This window comes from Scyliorhinus canicula, chromosome 6 (genome assembly GCF_902713615.1).
Source record: "Scyliorhinus canicula chromosome 6, sScyCan1.1, whole genome shotgun sequence".
Taxonomy (NCBI): Eukaryota; Metazoa; Chordata; class Chondrichthyes; order Carcharhiniformes; family Scyliorhinidae; genus Scyliorhinus; species Scyliorhinus canicula.
In genome coordinates, this window is record NC_052151.1 from 190,096,469 (window position 1) to 190,117,846 (window position 21,378).

Here is a 21,378-nt window from a genome sequence, read left to right on the forward strand (position 1 = left end):
CCCGGAGGAAACCCACGCACAGTTGGGGAGGATGTGCAGACTCCGCACAGACAGTAACCCAAGCCGGAATCGAACCTGGGACCCTGGAGCTGTGAAGCGATTGTGCTATCCACAATGCTACCATGCACAAAGCGTATATCTAGACCTCCGAATCCCTGCACAAGCCTTATCTCCTGTGGAAGGGAAAGTTCAAGTGACTAAGGGTTCAGGCCTAATAATTAGTCACCAGGTTTGTAAATGCAAACACAATTACTTTTTATTTATAACAAGAACAAAAATGAAATATGCAGCAAATTCAACTTAACTATTATCTCATTCCTAATCCCCCACTTTAATTATATATATATATATATATATATATATATATATATGTGTGTGTGTGTGTGTGTGTGTGTGTGTGCTATGTTGTAATTCCTCACTCTCTAAGGTGCTTGACTTAAAGATACATGCCCATCAAGCATCAGGATCAAAAATGATAATGTCAAAAATAAAGAAAGGGGAAATAAGGGAATCAACAGGAGGATCCTTACACTGGCATTGGTTGAGGGCTCTGAGCATGTGCGAGCTTTGGGTGAGCTTTTTCAGTCAGCAAGAGGGTGCCTGGAAATGCGACCTATTTTACTAGTGCTTGTGTATTTGCAGTTATTACTGTTACTATCATTCTGTTGAGTTACTGTTATTGTTAAACTTAGTTTTTTTAATATTGAAAAGTTCCTGTTATTAAACAATGCATTCAACTACCTACTTTGTGCTCTCAAGTTACCACAGTATTGGTAAACATTATTTTCAGTGGATTTAATTAAATGTTTCTGAGTCTGGAAGGGGTAAAACCTATGGTTGGATTCATGCTGGACAAAGGTGTTTGTAGTTTGGGGGTTCAGTTCCAACTGTGTTTCTATTATGCTTAGAGAGGGCATATATTATACTTTTAAAGAACTGACATCTATTGTGTTTAGAGAGGGCTATGACATGAAGAATAAATAAAAGGCAAAAGCATGCGGGTGTTGCTTAGAAACATGGCCTTGTAAGGTAGAGAAGCTTTCTATGTTTCAGATTAGTTAATTTGATTACAGTTGAAGGTGGACAGTGAGAGAGAAGACAGCTCATGCAACTCTGCTTGAAGCAATTGGTTTAGAGGGCGCCATGTTGGCACAGTGGTTAGCACTGCTGTCTCACAGCTCGAGTGACTTGGGCTCAATTCCGGTCTTGCATGTCTGTGTGGAGTTTGCGCTTTCTCCCCGTGTCTGTGTGGGTTTCCTTCGGGTGCTCCGGTTTCCTCCCACACTTCAAAGATGTGCAGGTTAGGTCAATTGACCCTCAGTGTCCAAAGATGTGCATATTAGGTGAGGTTACGGGGCTAGGGTGGGGAAGTAGGCCCAGGTAGTGTGCTCATTCAGAGGGTCAGTGCAGACTCGATGGGCCAAATGGACACATTCCACACTGTAGGATTTCTTTGGTTCTATCTCTTAGTTTTGCTGGAAGAAAATGCTAGAAGAAAAGCCATACCATGGAGTAATGGTTCAGAAAACAAGTGCAGAGATCTGAAGAGCAGCTTGTTAAGGAAACTAGAGAAATTAAGAAAATTTTACAAGACCTCTGATATTATAGGTACTAGAACAGTGAAGTGTTCATCAAAGACAGACAAGAGAAGAAGGTTGAGATGCCAGAAAGATATCTGAAGTGATTTTCAGGTTTGTGAGATTTTACTGCAGCCTACGGAATGCGGGTTGAAATAACTATGGAAAACAGTGGTTGGATCTCACAGTTTGAGTAAAAGCAGTTAAGGTAAGGAAATCTTAAGGGGGATGGTGTAAAATACTGGCCTGGATTAGCTGTTGAAAATGGAGCAAAAGTATCATTTGGAAAACATGGGGCGGGATTCTCCCTTCTGGGGACTAAGTCCCCACGCCTGCCGGAAAACGTGCGGGAATCACTCCGGACTTTTTCCTAGTCTGGGGTGATTCTCCTTCTTCAAAGGGGTTAGCAGGCCCCCACCGTGCGTTCCACAGCTCCGCCTGCTGGTGGGGCCCTGCAATTACACCCGCGCAGTTGTGCATGCGCACGGAGGCCGTCTGTGGGTTTGCGCATGTGCGCACCAGCCATCTTCGCGCCGGCCCCCGCGCAACATGGCCGCACCCTATAGGGGCCCAGCGTGGAAGAACATAGGCCCTTCCCTGGGATGAGCACGCCCGCCGATCGGTAGCCACCGATCATGGGCCTGGCCACCGTGGAGGCCCCCCAGAGTCAGATACGCGCCCCCACCAGGATGGCCCCCACAGCCAGACGCCGAGGTCCCACTGAGGGGGAACACATGTGAGCGTTGAGCGCGGAGAATCGGCGCTTTCAATAGCCACCGACCTGCGCCGCATCAATCGCGCGCGACTGCCGGTGATTCTCCGGTCGCCGATGAATTGTGAGCCGGCGTGGGAGCCTATTTTGGGTATTTCTCTGCCCCCACTCCGAGCGCGATTTCGACGCGGGGGGGTTGGCGAATCCCGCCCCTGGTTGGAATTTCCGAATGTAAATAGCTAAGGGAAAGCGTAATTATGAGAGAAGATTTTAAAATATTTTGGGAGTGGAGTTTGGAAGCATTCAGTGATCATTATCTGGGGGCTTATGAGGAGGAATTCACAGACACTAACGTGGGTTCAGAGCAGGATGGGTGTATTTGACCAGAGCCAACCTGTGCACTTAAAAGGGACTTTGTGTGATTGGGCCCATTGTAGCTTTAGGTGTACCTTGTCATCCATGCTAATCTTAAAATCAGTGTGTATTTGGTAAGCTAAGGCGGGAGTAAAAGAGTATTGTACAATAAGCCTACTTTTCATGTTGAATACATTTTTTTTCTTGTGTTAAAACTAATTAGCGGTCCTGTGACTCTGTTCCTCTACATTTTATTAAAAAAAAATAAAGGTGACTGTCTTTTGAGCTGGGGTTCCATTCTGGGATCTTCCTGTCCAGTTCTAACACCAACTGGGATTGTAACACTGATGCGTTGCCACCTTACCAGATGCGATGGGCCTGCGCCTCCACCATGAACAGGATGGGGCTCTCCATCACATGAATGAGCCCTTACCCTGGATGTGTCAGCTCTTTTCTCCAGGAAAGTAAAGATTGAGAAAATTGAAGACCTTTTTTCCCTCCTCAGTCATCTTCACCAGTGTTAAGTTATCCAGCAGAGTGGGTGATGTGAGCTTTCCCAACTGCTCATTGGTACAGTGGGCGGCCAGATTTCCAATGTCTCTGAGCACGATGCGCAATCAGACTGCTCAGTTCACACATCTTCTGCTGAGTACAGAAATGGTGATCGTGCATTGTTAGACCTCTCAATATCGTTAAACTGCTTCTGGCACTGTACCCAGGCCCTGTTGGTATTGCTGTAGCTGGCTCACTTTGTTAAGCATCTCCAGGAATGCCTGCTTCTTCTGGCTGGTTGACCTCCACTTACTGCTTTCCATATATGGAAGCTCCAACATGCAGCCAATGTCCATCTGGAGTGAGCTGGTGTGTAAATTGTGGTGTATGGGAGCCTGACCTGCTGATGACCCGCTGCTCTCTTCACGCATTTCCACTCTTGAGGTAAACTGGCGATTACAATAACAACTGCTCCTCGCGTTTCAAGTGATCCCACCCCATCCAACTCCTGCCTCGTCACTTTGTCTGCAGCCCCGAATTGGACAGTGAACATGTCATTGGACTGCGACTGGCAACCCAATGAAAATTGCATCAGTTGATGGACGCTGACGTGGAACACGTTCATCACCCTGAAATGATCCCGAAGTTGGGGTTCTGGCCCTTAACTGAAAATTCAGCCCGGTTATGTTGACCTTGTGGATTCACTCACCCTAGGGCTAATGAGACCTATCCCCTCAACATTTCCATGCAATTACATTGTCATTCTCGTTAGTAACTGATCTTGTTTTTGTTTATTGACCGTTTGAGATAAAATTACACAGAGATTGCATCTGACCATTCCTAAGTTGTATAATTATGAATCACGACAGAAAATCTGAGGAACCTAATTATTACTTTCCTGTCGGCTTGTTTAATTTGTCTGAAATGGAGAAGTTAGATGTTAGCTAAAGGGATCAAAGAATATGGGGGGGGCAAGTGGGAACAGATTCCTGAGTTGGATGATCAGCCATGGCCATAATGAATGGCGGAGCACGCTCGAAGGGCCGAATGGCCTCCTCCTGATCCTATTTTCTATGTTTCTAACAGAACTGGATGCTATCTGACTTTTGCTTCTCTAGAAGGTTACACGGGTTCCGCCTCTGAGAATGCGGGAGGCAGTTCATGCCCTTGGATTGACATCGAGCAAGATGATTTACCAGGTCAGTACCAGCTGCATGTTCTACTGTCTGAAAGGTCATGGGCTGGATTTTCCGACACATTTCTGTTTCAGCATGCCGGCGGGATGCTCCCTTACGCCGGCTGGTCAATGGTGTTTCCCATTGTGGGGCAGCCCCACGCCGTCGGGAAACCTCCGGGCGCCGGCAAAACGGAGCATCCCAACGGCGGAGAATCCAGCCCCATGTCTGTCGCCCGTTTATGTATCTAGGTGGTGCATGTAAAATATATCAACCCTTATTTCTATGAAAGCAGGTCTCACTTAAACAACGATGACTTGCATTTATGTAGCACCCTTTAATCCAGTGAAATATCTCAAGGTAATTCACGAGTGCTTACCAATCAAAAATCACACTGAGCCTTAGAAGGAGTTATTAGGACAGGTAACCAAAACCTTGGTCATAGAGATTGGTTTTAAGGAGTGTCTTAAAGAAGGAAAGCAAGAGGTCTTTCAGGAGGCATTTCCAGATCTTGGGGCCCAGTGGAAATTCGGGAAAATGCACACACTCGATGAGGTGGGGTGCGAGTCTGGTGTTGAAATACAATAAAAGGTGAAGCATCAGGATAGAACAGGCCGGGTGGGAGGACTGTATGGATGGACAGCATCGGAAACTGGACGGAGGGGGGAGGGGGGGGGGGTGGAATGGAATGAGAGGGGTACACAGAATTGCAGTGAACAGGGAGCGATGCCTACGGCCCCTTGTGAACTATGGCTAATTATGGATAGATGGAGCGAGAGGCAAGAATTAGAGGAGTGCAGAGATATCTCAGGATTGTGGAGCTGGAGGAGATCACAGAGAAAGGGGAGGGGTGAGGCCTTGGTGGAATTTGAAAATAAGAGCATCTTAAAGTAAATAAAATCTCCATTTGTTGACCATGCAGTTTTGCCGTCCATCTGGGCAGCAGGGTAGCATGGTGATTAGCATAAATGCTTCACAGCTCCAGGGTCCCAGGTTCGATTCCCGGCTGGGTCACTGTCTGTGTGGAGTCTGCACGTCCTCCCCCTGTGTGCGTGGGTTTCCTCCGGGTGCTCCGGTTTCCTCCCACAGTTCAAAGATGTGCGGGTTAGGTGGATTGGCCATGCTAAATTGCCCGTAGTGTCCTAATAAAAAAAGTAAGGTTAAGGGGGGGGGGTTGTTGGGTTATGGGTATAGGGTGGATACGTGGGTTTGAGTAGGGTGATCATGGCTCGGCACAACATTGAGGGCCGAAGGGCCTGTTCTGTGCTGTACTGTTCTATGTTCTATATAATCAGACTTAATGTCAAAAGAAGAGCTAACACAAGTGCTCTTTATTCAAAGTATATGTCCAGGCGATCTTTCTTTAATTTAAAGTGTGGTAATGAACTTGTTCTATGTGTGAGCTGTCGATCAGACTTGCCTCTTGAGTCCGAAGGTTGTAGGTTTAAGCACAACATTGGCTTGAGCAACATAATCCAGACTGACACTTCGGTACAACACTGACTGAGCAGCTTCACAGAAGTGCTCTCAACACTGAAGGCAAAGTTTTTCAAACGAGGCATTAAACTGGGGCTCCATCTGTCCTCTCAGACGGACGCTTAAGATCCCAAAGCAGTATTCGAAGAAGGGCACAGGAGTTTTCCCTGGTGCTCTGGTCAAAGTTATCCCTCAACCTGCTTGACTAAAATACAGATTACTTGCTCATAATCACATTGCCCTTTACACGGGATCTTGCTGTGTGTAAATTAGCTATCGTATTTTCTGCATTACAACAGCCACTACACTTCAAAAATGCTTTGTTGGTTATAAAATTCTTTGGGATGCCCTGGTCGTGAAAGGCGCTATATGAATGCAAGTTTTATCTATTTCATTTATTTCTTTAAAGTTACTTTTTAGAACATAGAACATAGAAAAATACAGCACAGAACAGGCCCTTCGGCCCACGATGTTGTGCTTTGTTTTTATTTATTGCTTCCCGCAGTGAGGTTAATGATTCAAAATGCTACAAGCATCGAGAGAGCTGGCAAATGGAAAATGTGATGGCTGACATGAGGATGTCGGGGGCAATTATCAACTTTACTGCCTGGGTGTCCACCTACTGGAGGGAGATAGCCTCTAATTGAAAATGGGAGGTGCTGAAAAAAACAGCAGCTTCTGGCCAGCCACATCAGTAGTAAGCGAGAAACAGAGTTAATGTTTTGGGCCCAATATTTCTCCTCTTTGGAGATGAGCGGCTGGGTGGCACTGCTGCCCCACAGCGCCAGGGAACCAGGTTCAATTCCGGCCTCGGGTGACTATCTGTGTGGAGATTGTACTTTCCCCCCCATGTCGGCGTGGGTTTCCTCCGGGTGCTCCGGTTTCCTCCCACAGTCCAAAGATGTGCAGGTTAGGTGGATTGGCCATGCTAAATTGTCCCTTAGTTTTCAAAAAAGGTTAAGTGGGTTACGGGGATAGGATGGAGGTGTGGGCTTAAGTACGTTCTTTCCAAGGGCCGGTGCACTCAATGGGCTGAATGGCCTCCTTCTGCACTGCAAATTCTATGATTCTTTAAGGTGATTGGCTGCCTGTTATAGACAGGTACTAGAACTGCTCCATTTTTGTCCCATTGATTCTGGTGGGAAGTAAGGCAGGACGACTGTCCGACGGCTCTGGGGTCTGTTCCAGTGGTTGTCCTGGTGTGAGTTCCAGTGGTTGCTCTGGGGTCTGTTTTTTTCATAGAATTTACAGTGCAGAAGGAGGCCATTCGGCCCATTAGGTCTGCACCGGCTCTTGGAAAGAGCACCCTACCCAAGGTCAACACCTCCACCCTATCACCATAACCCAGTAGCCCCACCCAACTCTAAGGGCAATTTTGGACACTAAGTGCACTTTATCATGGCCAATCCACCTAACCTGCACATCTTTGGACTGTGGGAGGAAACCGGAGCACCCGGAGTAAACCCACAAACACACGGGGAGGATGTGCAGACTCCGCACAGACAGTGTCCCAAGCCGGAATCGAACCTGGGACCCTGGAACTGTGAAGCAATTGCGCAGACCACTGTGCTACCGTGCCACCCTACAGTGTTTGCTCTGGGGTCTGTTCCAGTGGTTGCCCTGGGGTCTGTTCCAGTGGTTGCCCTGGGGTCTGATCCAGTGGTTGCTCAGGCTGCCAAGGGGAAAGCAAGCCCCGTTACTTGTAAACTATTTTCTAGTAAATTTGAAAATGTTTGTTTGTTGCAGTGTTTGACATAATCTCACAGTTTCGGTTAGACACTGCCCCTCCCGAGAGTGGCGTTTCCAAGGTGGCGGGATCCACTCCTTTGCAAGTGGCTTACAAGCTCAACCAAGACGCAAACTTCACTGTTCCAACCAGGTAATATCTTTTGTAATTCAATGATTTTGTTCTAGAAGTTCACATGAGGAATGGGAATTTAGTCTCTCTCTTGTAATCCCTGTTCTAGCAGGATTCATGAATTCATGCTGCCGATTGTCAAAGCCCCGATATGTGTTCCTCCTGTGCAAAGCTCCCAGCTGCTGTGTGTCCTCATAACATTGATCCTTTTATAGATACTGATTTACACATGCTGTCACAAGTGAACGTGAAAGGCAACTTAATGTTGTCTTTTAGGGTTGTTCCACTTAATAGAATTAAAGAAACAAACTCCGGGACAAATTAAAAGTGGCCGCTCCTGGTAGGGGCACTGCCCAAAAATAACAAACAACAACGGAAACTATCAACATCAATTAAATCAAAAATATGACAAATAAAGCTATCCAACCCCAGCGGTACCCACCAGGCAAGGAAGGCCTCGTACCCATGGATACCGCATGCTCCCTCGCCACGGACGCCTGCTCGCTAATAAAGCAGCGGAAGAGGGGCAGATAGTCTGGCCGGACGACCCACTTGGTTGCCCGCTGCCTGGACCTGTTGATGGTGAGTTTTGCCAGGCCCAGGAGCAGGTTAAGGTGTCACGGTGCTTGTCAGAACTGGAAACAAACCATACATTCATATTGGGCAATGGGTCAAGGAATATGGTTAAGTGGAGGGGAGGTAAAGATCAAACAGGATCTAATTGAATGGTGGAACAGACTTGAATGGCTAATGGCTTCCTTCTATTTGTATGTTAGCCTGTCTTTTCTTCTTAAGGTAATTCCAACGCTTCTCTTTGTAGTTTAGATGTTAAGTGAGTATGGATAAAATACCTGTGGGGTTGGGGGGGGGGGGGGGGGGGCGGTGGTGGTGGTTGATGGTTGGTGTGAGGGTGGAGGGGTGATGCAATGAATGGGCCGGTCTAAGAAACAATGCGATCTGTGAAGTGATGTTTGAACTATTTGGAAAGTGTCAATTCCGAGAAGGCGCCTGTATTCGTGAAATACTTAGCTAAATATCGCCACCTTGTGTTTCTCAGACAGTTGCGCAGCAAGGTAAAATCTTGATTAGCAAAGGTCACAGAGAAGCATTCCTTTCACAATTAACCAACGTAAAAAGTCATTTGTCTTAATGAAAGGCAGTCAGTAAAACAAACGATTAATTGACTTGCAAATGGGAAAGGAACAACTTGCATTTCGTTTGGACCTGGGGACATTTCAAACTGCTTCACAGCCAATGACATATTTTAAAAGTGTAGTCTCTGGCAGAAAACTCCCCCAAGCCTAATTGTACACAGCAAGCTTCCAGGATTGGCAGCAAAATAATAGACTAAGTCATCGGCTTTTTGGGGCTAGCTGAGGGATAAATGTTGGCCAGCCCAAATGAAAAACAGGATTAAATAAGGATTAAAACCTTTAAAAACAAATCAGAATAAATTGCATTTATATAGTGCCGTTCACAACGTTAGGATGTCCCAAAGTGCTTCACAACCAATAAAATAGCTTTGGCGTGTGGCCTCTGTTGTAATGTAGAAAACAAGGCACCTAATTCATACACAGCAAGATCCAACAAACAGCAATATGATAATGACCAGATGATGTTTTAAAATTATGCTGATTTTGAAGTAACATTTGAAAAGTAATTTATAGAATGCATTGAATGCCGACAGTGCAGAAGGAGGCCATTTGGCCTATTGAGTCTGCACCGACGCTCGAAAGAGGAAGCTACCTAGGCCGTTCCCCAGCCCCATACCTGGAACTCCACCTAACCTGCACATTTTTGGACTGTGGGAGAAAACCGAAGCACCCGGAAGAAACCCACGCAGACACGGGGAGAAGGTACAAATTCCAGACAGTCACCCAAGGCCGGAATTGATCCTGGGTCCTTGGCGCTGAGGTGGCAGTGCTAGCCATGGTGCCACCCCAAGGTCTAATTCTCTTGAAATAGTCTACAAATTCATCGAAAAAGTAGTGCTGGAATGTAAGACTATGAAGACCACTTGTGCACAGGAAAATCTGTGAATAAACCCGAAATCCACTTTCAGTCCTTGTCCCCAATGCCCTTCTGTCCTTGATGCCCATACCCTTCAGTCCTTTTCATCATTTGGTCTCTAAATCTTACAATGTCCTTAAGAATTTGTCTGAATTAACATAATTAGGTCCGGTGATGGTCTTGAAAATTCAAACTCCAGTTGGATCATTTCGCAATTCCTCCTTTTCCAAAGGGATTTGTGGTCCTGCCAACAACAGGAATGAGCTTGGATGGGACGGAAAATTGGGAGAGTGATGAAAGGTTTGCTGACTTTGGGCAGGAATCTCTGGACCCACCAGTAAGTTCAGCTTCATTATCTGTGGAGACGCAGAATCGAATCCCACCACAGCAGCTGGTGGAATTTAAATTCAATTAGTCCAATATGGAATGCAAGAGCTCAGTAAGTCACTCAGTTCGAGGGCAAATGTGGAAAATCCCAGCAACAGCCATATTCCATTAAATATTTTTATTCAGAAAAAAATGCAATTATCATATACAGAATAGTCATGCAATTTTATACAATTTTTATAAAAATATTGCCCTCAACACATCCCCCCACCACCAGCTACCCCCCTTTATTTGAAGATGACAAACAGCTCCTTAAAGAAGGTAATGAATGCATCCACCTCGAGTAGAATTCCCTCCTCTGATCCCCTAATGGCATACTTAATTCTTTCCAAATGCAGGAATTCTGACATCCCCGAATGCCGAGAAGACTGAGGGGGGACCTGATCGAGGTGTATACGATTATGAGGGGCATAAACAGGGTAGATAGGGAGCAGCTTGTTCCCCTTAGTTGAAGGGTCGGTTATGAGGGGATGCAAATTCAAGGTGAGGGGCAGGAGGTTGAGGGGATATTTGAGGAAAAACTTGGGTTGGATTGAATTTGTTTATTGTCACGTGTACCAAGGTACAGTGAAAAGTAATGTCCTGCGTACATTCCAGAGAGATCGTTCCATACATGAAAAAAAACCATGGGGCAAACATAAATACACAATGTAAATACATAGACACAGGCAATGGGTGCAGCATACAGAGTGTAGTAGTGCTCGGTAGAGAAGATGTGTGAAGAGACCAGATCAGTCCATGACAGGGTCATTCAGGAGCTGGTGTTGGAGGGAAGAAAAACCTCAAAGTCTGTTCTCGACCGCGTGGTGTTGGTAAAACTTTGTTTAATTCGGAAAAACTGTGTGCACTCAGGAGAGATAGATTCTGAGACTATACTGTAGCTCACAATAGTCAGCTCTGCCTGTCCTCAGAATTACATGCATATATATCTAAAGTTCTTCAGAGTCACAAGCAGGTATTGAAGTCACTGAATCATTTGGAACAATACAAAGTGATCAGTAAACATATTTTCAGGTCTCTGTAATGGTAAAACGATTAAAGAATACAATGTTTCCTTACAATCTCATGGGTTTGTGCTTAACATTTTTAACTTCTCGAAGAGGTGTGAATGTGTTGGACAATGGATCCCTTAGACTTACTGGGGCCTACTGTGTTTCCCTTTTCATATTCAAATGCTCTGTGAGATGATTAAACCATTTCCAATGTGGATGACTTTAACCCTTTGCTTGCTGGTTTTCCCTTGGTATATGTTTAACCCCTTGCCTGCTGATTTGCCCTTGACCTGTGCTATTACAATACTTTGAGAAATCTTTATTATACCAATCCTGACACATATAGCAATTTCTTCCACTAACACTTGTACAGGGAAGAAGCTGTTTTTAAATCTGTTCGTGTGCGTTCTCAGACTTTGTATCTCCTGCCCGATGGAAGAAGTTGGAAGAGTAAATAAACTGGGTGGGAGGGGTCTATGATTATGCTGCCTGCTTTCCCAAGATGTGGAGATGCCGGCGTTGGACTGGGGTGAGCACAGTAAGAAGTCTTACAACACCAGGTTAAAGTCCAACAGGTTTGTTTCAAACACGAGCTTTCGGAGCACGGCACTACTTCACCTGAAGAAGGAGCCGTGCTCCGAAAGCTCGTGTTTGAAACAAACCTGTTGGACTTTAACCTGGTGTTGTAAGACTTCTTACTGTGCTTTCCCAAGGCAGCGGGAGGTGTATACAGAGTCAATGGATGGGTGGCGGGTTCCCATGATGGACTGGGCTGTGTTCATAATTTCCTGTAGTTTCTTACAGTTTTGGGCCAAGCAGTTGCCATACCAGGCTGTGATGCAGCCAGATAGGATATTTTCTATGGTGCATCTGTAAAAGTTGGTAAGAGTTAATGTGGACATGCCAAATTTCCTTAGTTTCCTGAGAAAGTATAGGCACTGTTGTGCTTTCTTGGTTGTAGCATCAACGTGGGTGGACCAGGACAGATTGGTGATGTGCACAACTCGGAGTTTGAAGCTGTCAACCATCTCCACCTCGGCATCATTGATGCAGACAGGGGTGTGTACGATACTTTGCTTCCTGAAGTCAATGACCAACCCTTTAGATTTGCTGGCATTGAGGGAGAGATTGTTGTCATTACATCACTCCACTAGGTTCTCATCTCCCTCCTGAATTCTGACTCATCGTTGTGCGAGATCTGACCCACTACGGTTGTGTCATCAGCAAACTTGTAGATAGATTTGGAGCCAAATTTTGCCACACAGTCGTGTATGTATAAGGAGTATAGTACGGGGCTAAGTCTGCACCCTTGCAGGGCCCAGGTATTGAGAACTATCGTGGAGAAGGTGTTGTTATTTATCCTTACTGATTGTAGTCGATAGGCCAGAAAGTCGTGGATCCAGTTGCATAGGTAGGAGCCAAGTCCTAGGTTTTTGAGCTTTGATATGAGCTTGGCTGGGATTATGGTGTTGAAGGCAGAGCTGTAGTCAATAAATAGGATTCTGACGTAGGAGTCCTTGTTGTTGAGATGCTCCAGGAATAAGTGTACGGCCAGGGAGATGGCGTCTTCTGTGGCCCAGTTGTGGCCGTATACGAATTGCAGTGGATCTAGGCATTCTGAGAGTAAGGTGTTGATGTGCCTCATGACCAACCTCTTGACACACTTCATAATGATCGATGTCAAGGCCACTGGACGATAGTCATTGAGGTATGTTGCCTGGTTCTTCTGGCACCGGTATGGTGGCAGTCTTCTTGAAGCAGGTGGGTGTGATGATATGCAGTTATGCATATAGTGACAGACTAGAACCCTGACCAGCAGGTGACGGTAGAGAACAGCCACATGACACTGCTACTTCAGGAGCTTGATACGGAGTCTATGTAGTGGATGGTCATAGTTTGTAGTAGCTCAGAATTAATACATTATAGTTAGTAGTTTTTGATGTTATTTTTATAGTTATTTTTACCACGGATTTGTTAAATAATAAACCTTAACTAGTCTAAGAATTAAACATTCTACAGTGCATTTATTCCAACAGGCCAAGCACCAGAATGTAACATGATACCAGGATTGAAGGCTTAATAAGAAAACAAGATTCTTTGAAGATCCGAACAGCTAAAGATAACCTGAGAAGAAAAAAGAGAAAATCTTCTACTAACCTCGTGAACGACTGGCAACTCATACTCAACGCACTGTTGGGCTTCGAAGTCCAGGATGGAAGTTCTGAAGGCACCATACCAGCTTCGAGTCACCGCTAATGTAGATGAGAATTTGCACGTTTCTAAACAACAACCATTCACACTCTATGGTGCAGCTCTTGATCTGCAGGCACGGCCTGACTAGAGGCGCATAGCGTTGCAGGTCCACAAGCGATAGAAATATTTAATACATTCTTTTTGGATAGTGATGCGGATAGCAAAAACTTTGATGAAGCTGTAAAGCAATTCGATCGGCATTGCGCACCGAAGAAAAACGAGACAAGTGCTATATTTTTTGCACGCGCACCCAGAAGGCAGGTGAATTGTTTGATAGTTTATTGACCAATTTGTGATTGAAGGCGCAGTAATGTAATTTTTCTACTTTACAAGCGTCGATGATCCACAATCAAATTATGTTTGGGATTTGTAACGACAAGGTACGGGAGAGGCTATTAAGGGGAAATGACCTTCAGCTCGATGATGCTATAAAGATCTGCCATGCCAGCGAGCTAGCTGCGCCGCAGATTAGCACTGTAAACCTGAAGAATTTTGGCGGGAAGCTTGGAGAGGCAGCTGATGCCATTAGTGTTGTGACGCACCAGAAGGAAGAACGTGGTCCCAGCAGCGGTGGCCATTTTAAGCGAGTAAACAAAACCTCCATTTTATGCAAACGATGCGGTAGCAAACACAGGGGCAAGACTTCATTAAAGAGCGGAGAGACAGGGGCGAGACTTCATTAAAGTGCGGAGAGACAGGGGCGAGACTTCATTAAAGAGCGGAGAGACAGGGGCGAGACTTCATTAAAGAGTGGAGAGACAGGGCGAGACTTCATTAAAGAGCACGGAGAGACAGGGGCGAGACTTCATTAAAGAGCGGAGAGACAGGGCGAGACTTCATTAAAGAGCACGGAGAGACAGGCAATGTTCAACATTTGGTAAAATCTATTCCAGGTGCAAAGGCAAAAATCATTCCGCCAAACAATGCTTTTCTTCTTCTAAAAAAATGTGATTACTGAAATAAACCTTGAAGACACTTTTCTCATAGACATGGTATCTAGTGAAGATACCCATTGTGAAAGTATGCGCGTTAAACAAGCGTCAGAGGAAATTTGTAGTAACGGCAATGCAGATGTAGGTCTTCAGAGAGATAACTGGACAGTTCCTTTGATGATTAATGGAACGCCCATAAGTGTCAAACATGGGAACGAGAGCCAATTTAATCAGTTTATCCGATTTACAAGAAATGAAGATTAAGCCACACGTTTTAAATATCAAAACATTATTGAAACTTTATAATGGAAATAGAATGACCACATTGGGAGTAAAACGACCAGTTATACATGCACCAAGATGTGTACCAGCTCCACAGAAGGAATGACTTAAGAATGAGCTGGAGAGAATGACAAAACTTGGAGTAATGAGATGCATTGAAGAACCAACGGACTGGGTGAACTCCATGGTTTGTGTAAAGAAACGTAACAATGACGTATGGATCAGAACAATCTCAATTTAAAAATCAAACGAGAGCACTATCTCATTGCGAAGAGAGAAGAAATCACATGTGAGATGTCAGGAGTGACATGTTTTAGCAAACTAGATGCATCACAGGGTTTTTGGCATCTCAAAACAACTTTGGCAGCATGGTAGCACAAGTGGACAGCACAGTGGCTTCACAGCGCCAGGGTCCCAGGTTCGATTCCCCGCTGGGTCACTGTCTGGTGAGGAGTCTGCACGTTCTCCCCGTGTCTGCGTGGGTTTCCTCCGGGTGCTCCGGTTTCCTCCCACAGTCCAAAGACGTGCAGGTTAGGTGGATTGGCCATGATAAATTCCCTTAATGACCAAAAAGGTTAGGAGGGATTATTGGGTTACGGGGATCGGGTGGAAGTGAGGGCTTAAGTGGGTTGGTGCAGACTCAATTGGCCGAACGGCCTCCTTCTGCACTGTATGTTCAATGTTCAAGTTAGATGAGGAGAGCACAAAGTTGTGCACCTTCAATACTCCATTATGGCGATACCGTTTTCTTAGAATACCATTTGGTATTATTTCTGCATCTGAAATTTTCCATTGGGCAATGGAACACGTCATAGACGACATTCCAGTCGTTAGGGTATACGTTGATGACATTATTGTTTGGGGCACAACAAAAGAATAGCACGATGAGAGGCTTGTCAGTATGCTGAGAAGCATCAAAAAGTATGGATTGAAACTGAATAAAGCCAAATGCCAGTTTGGTGTCGAACAAATCACATTCTTAGGAGACACACTTTCAGCTAAAGGTATACAACTTAACCAAGACAAAATGAAGGCAATTTTAAATATGCCACATCCTAGTGGCAAAAAAGGAGTCCTGAGGATGTTTGGCATGATAAATTTTGGAGGAAAAAACAATGTGCCTGAGAGAATCAATAAAGTGGTCGGACAGATATGAATATGAATGGCAAATATTAAAAGAAGCATTAACTACAGCGCCTGTGTTAACATTCTTTGGTCCCACGAAGAGAACAAAGATATCCACAGATGCTTCGAAAGATGGGTTGGGAGCACTATTATTGCAGCAAGACGATGACGAGAACTGGCTTCCAATTGCTTATGCCTCAAGGTCAATGACTGATGCAGAGCGGAGATATGCTCAAATAGAAAAAGAATGCTTGGGCTTAATTAATGGATTAAACACTGCGGGTACTGCCTACCGACATTCTCAGTGGAAACTGACAATAAATCATTGGTGGCGATTGTACAAAAGAATCTAAATTAAATATCACCCAGGGTACAATGCATGATAAAGTTACAAAGATATGATTTTGATCTAATATACATACCACCTAAGCATGTCGTTGAGCAGATGCACTATCTTGTGCTCCGGACATGAAAGAAGATCAACATTTCGGTGAGGATATACAAGCACATGTAAATTTTGCGACGGAACCCCTTCCAGTCTCAGATGAGAAATCAAAGATGCAATCTTGCAGAAGATATTAATATCTCAGAGGGCTGGCCAAAAGGGCCCTGCTCTAATATCAGAGCAGAGCTAAGTGCAGCTAATGGTTTTTTTGCGAAGGCAAAATAGAATAATCATTCCAAGATCATTACGACTAATTATTCTAAAAAGCATTCGTGAAGGGCAGTTAGGAATAGAGAAACGTAAAAGACAAGCCAGGGTGACGGTATACTGGCCAGGTATTAATCAAGATATTCAAGTAATGATTGACAACTGTGCAACGTGTCAGAAATTTCAGTGCAAACAGCAGAAAGAACCTATGCAAATGGGAAGAATCATTACGGGCGCTATTCTCCGCACCCCACGCCGGGTGGGAGAATCGCGGGAGGGCCGGGTGAATCACGACACGCCGCCCTGGCACCCCCGCGATTCTCCCACCCCCCAAAAATGACGTGTCGCGTTTTTCGCCAGGCCGCTTGGAGAAACGCCGCTCGCTGTTTCTCACGGATGGGCCGAGCGGCCTGCCGAACCCGACTGGTTCACGCCGGCACCAACCACACCTGGTCGCTGCCGGCGTGAACAGCGCGTGTACCGGTGAGTGTGGGGCCTGTGGGGGGCGGAGGGAGGATCGAGCACCACGGGCGTGCTCACGAGATGTCTGGCCCGCGATTGGTGCCCACCGATTGTCGGGTCGGCGTCTCTAAAAGACGCACTCTTTTCCCTCTGCCGCCCCGCAAGATCAAGCCGCCATGTTTTGCGGGGCAGCGGAGGGGAAGTCGGCAACCGTGCATGCACGGGTTAGCGCCTGCCAATCTGCGCATGCGCGGCTGACGTCACTTAGGTGCCGCCGGCCGCGTCATTCCCGGCGCACCGCTTTGACACAAGCGTCAAGGCCCGGCGCCCGAGATTCCCGCGTCGCCGCTGCCTAGCTCCCCCCGGGGGGGGGGGGGGGGGGAGAATAGGGGGTGAGGAGCAGCCTCCGACGCCGGAGTGAAACACTCCGGGTTTCACTCCGGCGTCGGCTGTTTGTCTCCCGATGGGAGAATTCCGCCGTACAATTCCATGGCTGAAGGTAGGAACGGATCTGTTTTATTGGCAGGAAAAGAATACTTGTTCGTGACCGACTATACCTCTAACCTCTCTGAATTGGTACAGCTAGCAAACTCATCAGCCAGGTGTGTTATCAAGCATTGGGAAGACATTTTTGTGCACTATGAAATACCTCATTGTCATGTGGCCCATACTTCAGCAGCTATGAATGGACAGAGTTTGCACAGACATATGGGGCTGGATTTTTCATCCCGCCGTGCCAGATTTCTGGTTCAGCACACCGGCGGAATGCTCCGTTTCGCCGGCTGGTCAATGGGATTTCCCATTATGAGGCAGCCCCACGCCGTCGGGGAAACCCCCGGCTGCTGGATAAATGGAGCATCCCGATGGCAGAGAATCCAGCCCATGATTTTTCAGCATATAACTTCTCACCCTCTGTAACCACAGTCCAACAGGAAGGCTGAAAAAGGTGTTCACATTGTAAAGCAGCTCCTAAAATAAGCTATGGACAGCAGGGAAGAACCATATCTTGCGCTCCTTAGCTATCGAGTGGCACCACTGATAAATGGATTATCTCAGTCAAGTTGTTGACGAACAAACAGCTTAGAACAACTTTGCCATACATTTTGTGGGAGCAAACAAATTGAAAACTGGTGAGGAAGCTCACGTTTTAAAAAAGGAGGCAGAAGGGATACTATGACAAAACGACAAGAAGGCTACAACCATTATAAAAAGATTACACAGTCAGGGTAGAAGATCCTGATGGAAAGGATGGTTGAAGTGAGCTAAGGTACTACAATCATCAGGTCCTCGATCTTTTATCATCCTGACAGAAGACGGGCAAGTTCTAAGACTGAACAGGAGAACCTTGCTGAAGGTTCAGCAACCTTTTGTTATAGAACCACAAGATGACATTGTAAGCAACTCAAAGACAACAGAAGAAGAGAAACCTCAGCACACAGAACCAGAGAAAGATGAAAATGTACAAAGTCAAGACAAACAGCAAGAATCATCTTTGATAACAGATGAACGTCAAGTAAACTCACAGGTTCAGCCAATGCTCAAAAGGTCGACGAGACACATAATAAAACCAGACAGATTGAACTTGTGATGAACTGTATATTTGTGAATAATGACCATATCATGTATATTGTACAGGAAATTGAGATCATGTATGTAAAACTACATTTCCAAAGGAAAGGGGATGTGATGATATGCAGAAGCAATTATGCATATAGTGACAGGTGAGACCTCCGATCAGCAGGTGGCAGTAGAGAACTACCATGTGACGCTGCTACCTCGGGATTGATAGAGAATCTTTGTAGTTGATGGTCGTAGTTTGTAGTAGCTCGGAATTAATATATTATAGTTAGTAGTTTGTGATGTTATTTTTCTAGTTACCTTTACCACACATTTGTTTTTGTTTTAAACTTAAGAGTGCCCAATTCATTTTCTCCAATTAAGGGGCAATTTGGTGTGGCCAGTCCGGTAGGCATGGGTGTGTCCGAGGCTGCTGGGGCAGTTGACAACTGTTTGATGGTTTTCTGCTTGAACGGAGCGTAGAATGCATTGAGTTCTTCAGGGAGGGGTGCGCTGCTGCTGCAAGGTTCTACTTGGATTGCCTTGTAGCCCGTTATGTTCAAGCCTTGCCATAACAGACGAGAGTCCGTGACGTTAGTCTGTGACTCTAGCTTGGTCTGATATTGTCTCTTGGCAACCCGAATGGCTTTGCAGAGGTTGTACCTGGATTTCTTTCGTAGGTCAGGGTTGCCTGTCTTCAACGCCTCAGATCTGGCCTTCAAGTAGGGAGTCAATCTCCCAACTAAGCCATGGCTTCCGGTTGGGAAATGTACGTACTACCTTCTTTGGCATGCTGATAAAGTCAGTGACTGTGGTGGCATACTTGTTTAGATTGGTCGCTGAGTTCTTAAATATGGGCCACTGACTCCAAGTAGTTATTTCTTTACCCAGAGGGTGGTGATGGTCTGGGAGGGTGTAGAGATGGGTTGCCTCACATCCTTTAAAAGGTACCTGGATAAGCACTTGGCACGTCATAACATTCAAGGCTATGGGACAAGTGCTGGCAAATGGGATCAGGTAGGCAGGTCAGGTGTTTTTCATGTGTCAGTGCAGACGTGATGGGCTGAAGGGCCTCTTCTGCACTGTATAATCATATGATTCATGAAGCCTTCTCCATCTCCACCATCTGCCCATATATGTCTGATATCTTCCCTTCCCCAATCTTGTCAAGAGACAACACCTTATTCATAAGCGACCCAGGAAACAAAGAAAGCTCCTTACAAACAACGTTTTGCACCTGCAAATACTTGAACTCATTACTTCTCTGGGGTTGAAACTTCTCCACTAGCTCCTCCAGCTTAGCAAACGTACCTTCTGTGAAAAAATGCTTTAAAATCTCATTCCTCTTGTACATCGAGTCCATTCCAGTACAAATCTATGGTTCCCACAGACTGGCGCCAGTAGTGACATAGACCCTAATTGAAAGTGCTGTTTGAATTGATTCCATATTTTTAGAGAGCTATTACCACTGGACTCGAAGAGAACTTCGCTGAAAGAATGGAAGAGGAGCACTAACAAGTACCCTCAAACTCAAACTTATACAAGAAGCCTTCTCCACCCGCCCCCATACTGGCTCCCAAAACCACCCCTGCATTTTCTCAATGTTTGCCACCCAGTAATAATACAACAAATTAGGCAATGCCACTCCAATGACTACCTATCCCTCGGCAAGAAAGCCAATCGAACCCGGGCGGGGCGGGGGAGTAGGTTCCGTGACTTCAATATGGAATGTCAGTGTGGCTACCACAAACTCATGAAGTAGGACATTATGCAGTTTGGTCTTGACGCACAGTCTTGCCAAGCTGAACAGCTTGTTGTTGGCTCTGGCATGCAGGTTGACCCCCTCATCTGAGTCACTGAAGGTGCATGTTAGCAACGTGGAGAAAAATATACCAAAGAGAGTTGGCGACAGGATGGGGGTCTTGTTTTACCCTATTGGTGATCTAGGAAGCCTCTGATGATGCTCCATTGTAACTGAGGATACTGCATGTTTTTTGGGATGAAGAAATGGTTCACAGGAGTCCAGGTGGACAGCACATTTTCCCCAGCAGCAGTTTACACAGCAAGGCCTTAGTGAGGTTGACAAAATCAGGGCAGATCAGTGTTTGTGGCACTTCTCTTAGTAAAAAATTCATGCGATGGATTGACAGCACAAATAGAAATAAATGAGCATATAATAACTATTACAGCGACATTGGGCGGGATTCTCCGCAGCCCCGCACCAAAATGGCATTTGGCGCGGGGGGCAGAGAATCGATGTTCACATGGGAATCTTAGCCGGCACCACTCCCGGGATTCTCCGGTCCCCGGAGTATCATTCGCATGCGGGTTACGCGGGACGTCTGATGGACCATTGACAGAGGCCCACCCAGTGGCCGAGTTCCCGACCAGGTGGTTCTAACCATGTCTGGCCGGTCGGGAACCTCGGGTGGCGGCTGCGGACTCAGTCCTGGTGGGGCGTGGGGGGATCAAGTACCGCGGCTGGCCGGGGCGGCGATTGGGCGTGTTATTTGTAGCCGCGCTGGGCCGATTGTTGGGACCTTCTTTCCTCGTCCAGGTCCGCCGGCTGAGTCCGCCATCGCGTTCGGCGCAGCCACTTGAGGCCGCCGCCGTATGCATGCGCGGACTCGAAACCTGAAGCTGTGAGAAGCACTTTGGGGCCCTGCCAGCACCCTGGAGGTAGGTGAATAGCTGCTAATATTTTTAAGGAATCTCCAAGAGTAAAACTCCAGCGTTTTATGCTGGCGTGGGGACATAGCCCCATTTTTGGAGAATCCAGCCCATGGTTGCCAAGACTGGGAGCTGAATATTTAATGGTATTTGACATTTTGGAAGGCACGAAGAAAAGAAAAGGAGATGGGATAGCTCTATTATTAAAGGATGAGATTAGTACTCAGAAGATCAAAATGTAGAATCAGTTTGGGTGGCTATAAGAAATAGCAAAGAAAATAAGTCACTGGTGGGAATAGTTTATAGACTCCCTGATGGTAACTACATAACAGGACAACATATACATCAGGAAAAAGCTTGCAAGAAAGGTACTGCAGTGATCATGGGTGACTTCAATCTTCACATCAATTGA

At 46.0% G+C, this 21,378-nt stretch overlaps 1 protein-coding gene across 1 annotated transcript in view; it reads left to right on the forward strand.

Moving 5' to 3' along the window:
• LOC119967969 (collagen alpha-1(IX) chain-like) overlaps window positions 1–21,378 on the forward strand; it is a 184,498-nt gene that overhangs the window by 11,626 nt on the left and 151,494 nt on the right. Inside the window, exons 3-4 of the mRNA XM_038801070.1 lie at window positions 4,254–4,334; window positions 7,533–7,665. Coding sequence (XP_038656998.1) covers window positions 4,254–4,334; window positions 7,533–7,665 — 214 coding nt within the window. The remainder of the gene's footprint in view (window positions 1–4,253; window positions 4,335–7,532; window positions 7,666–21,378) is intronic.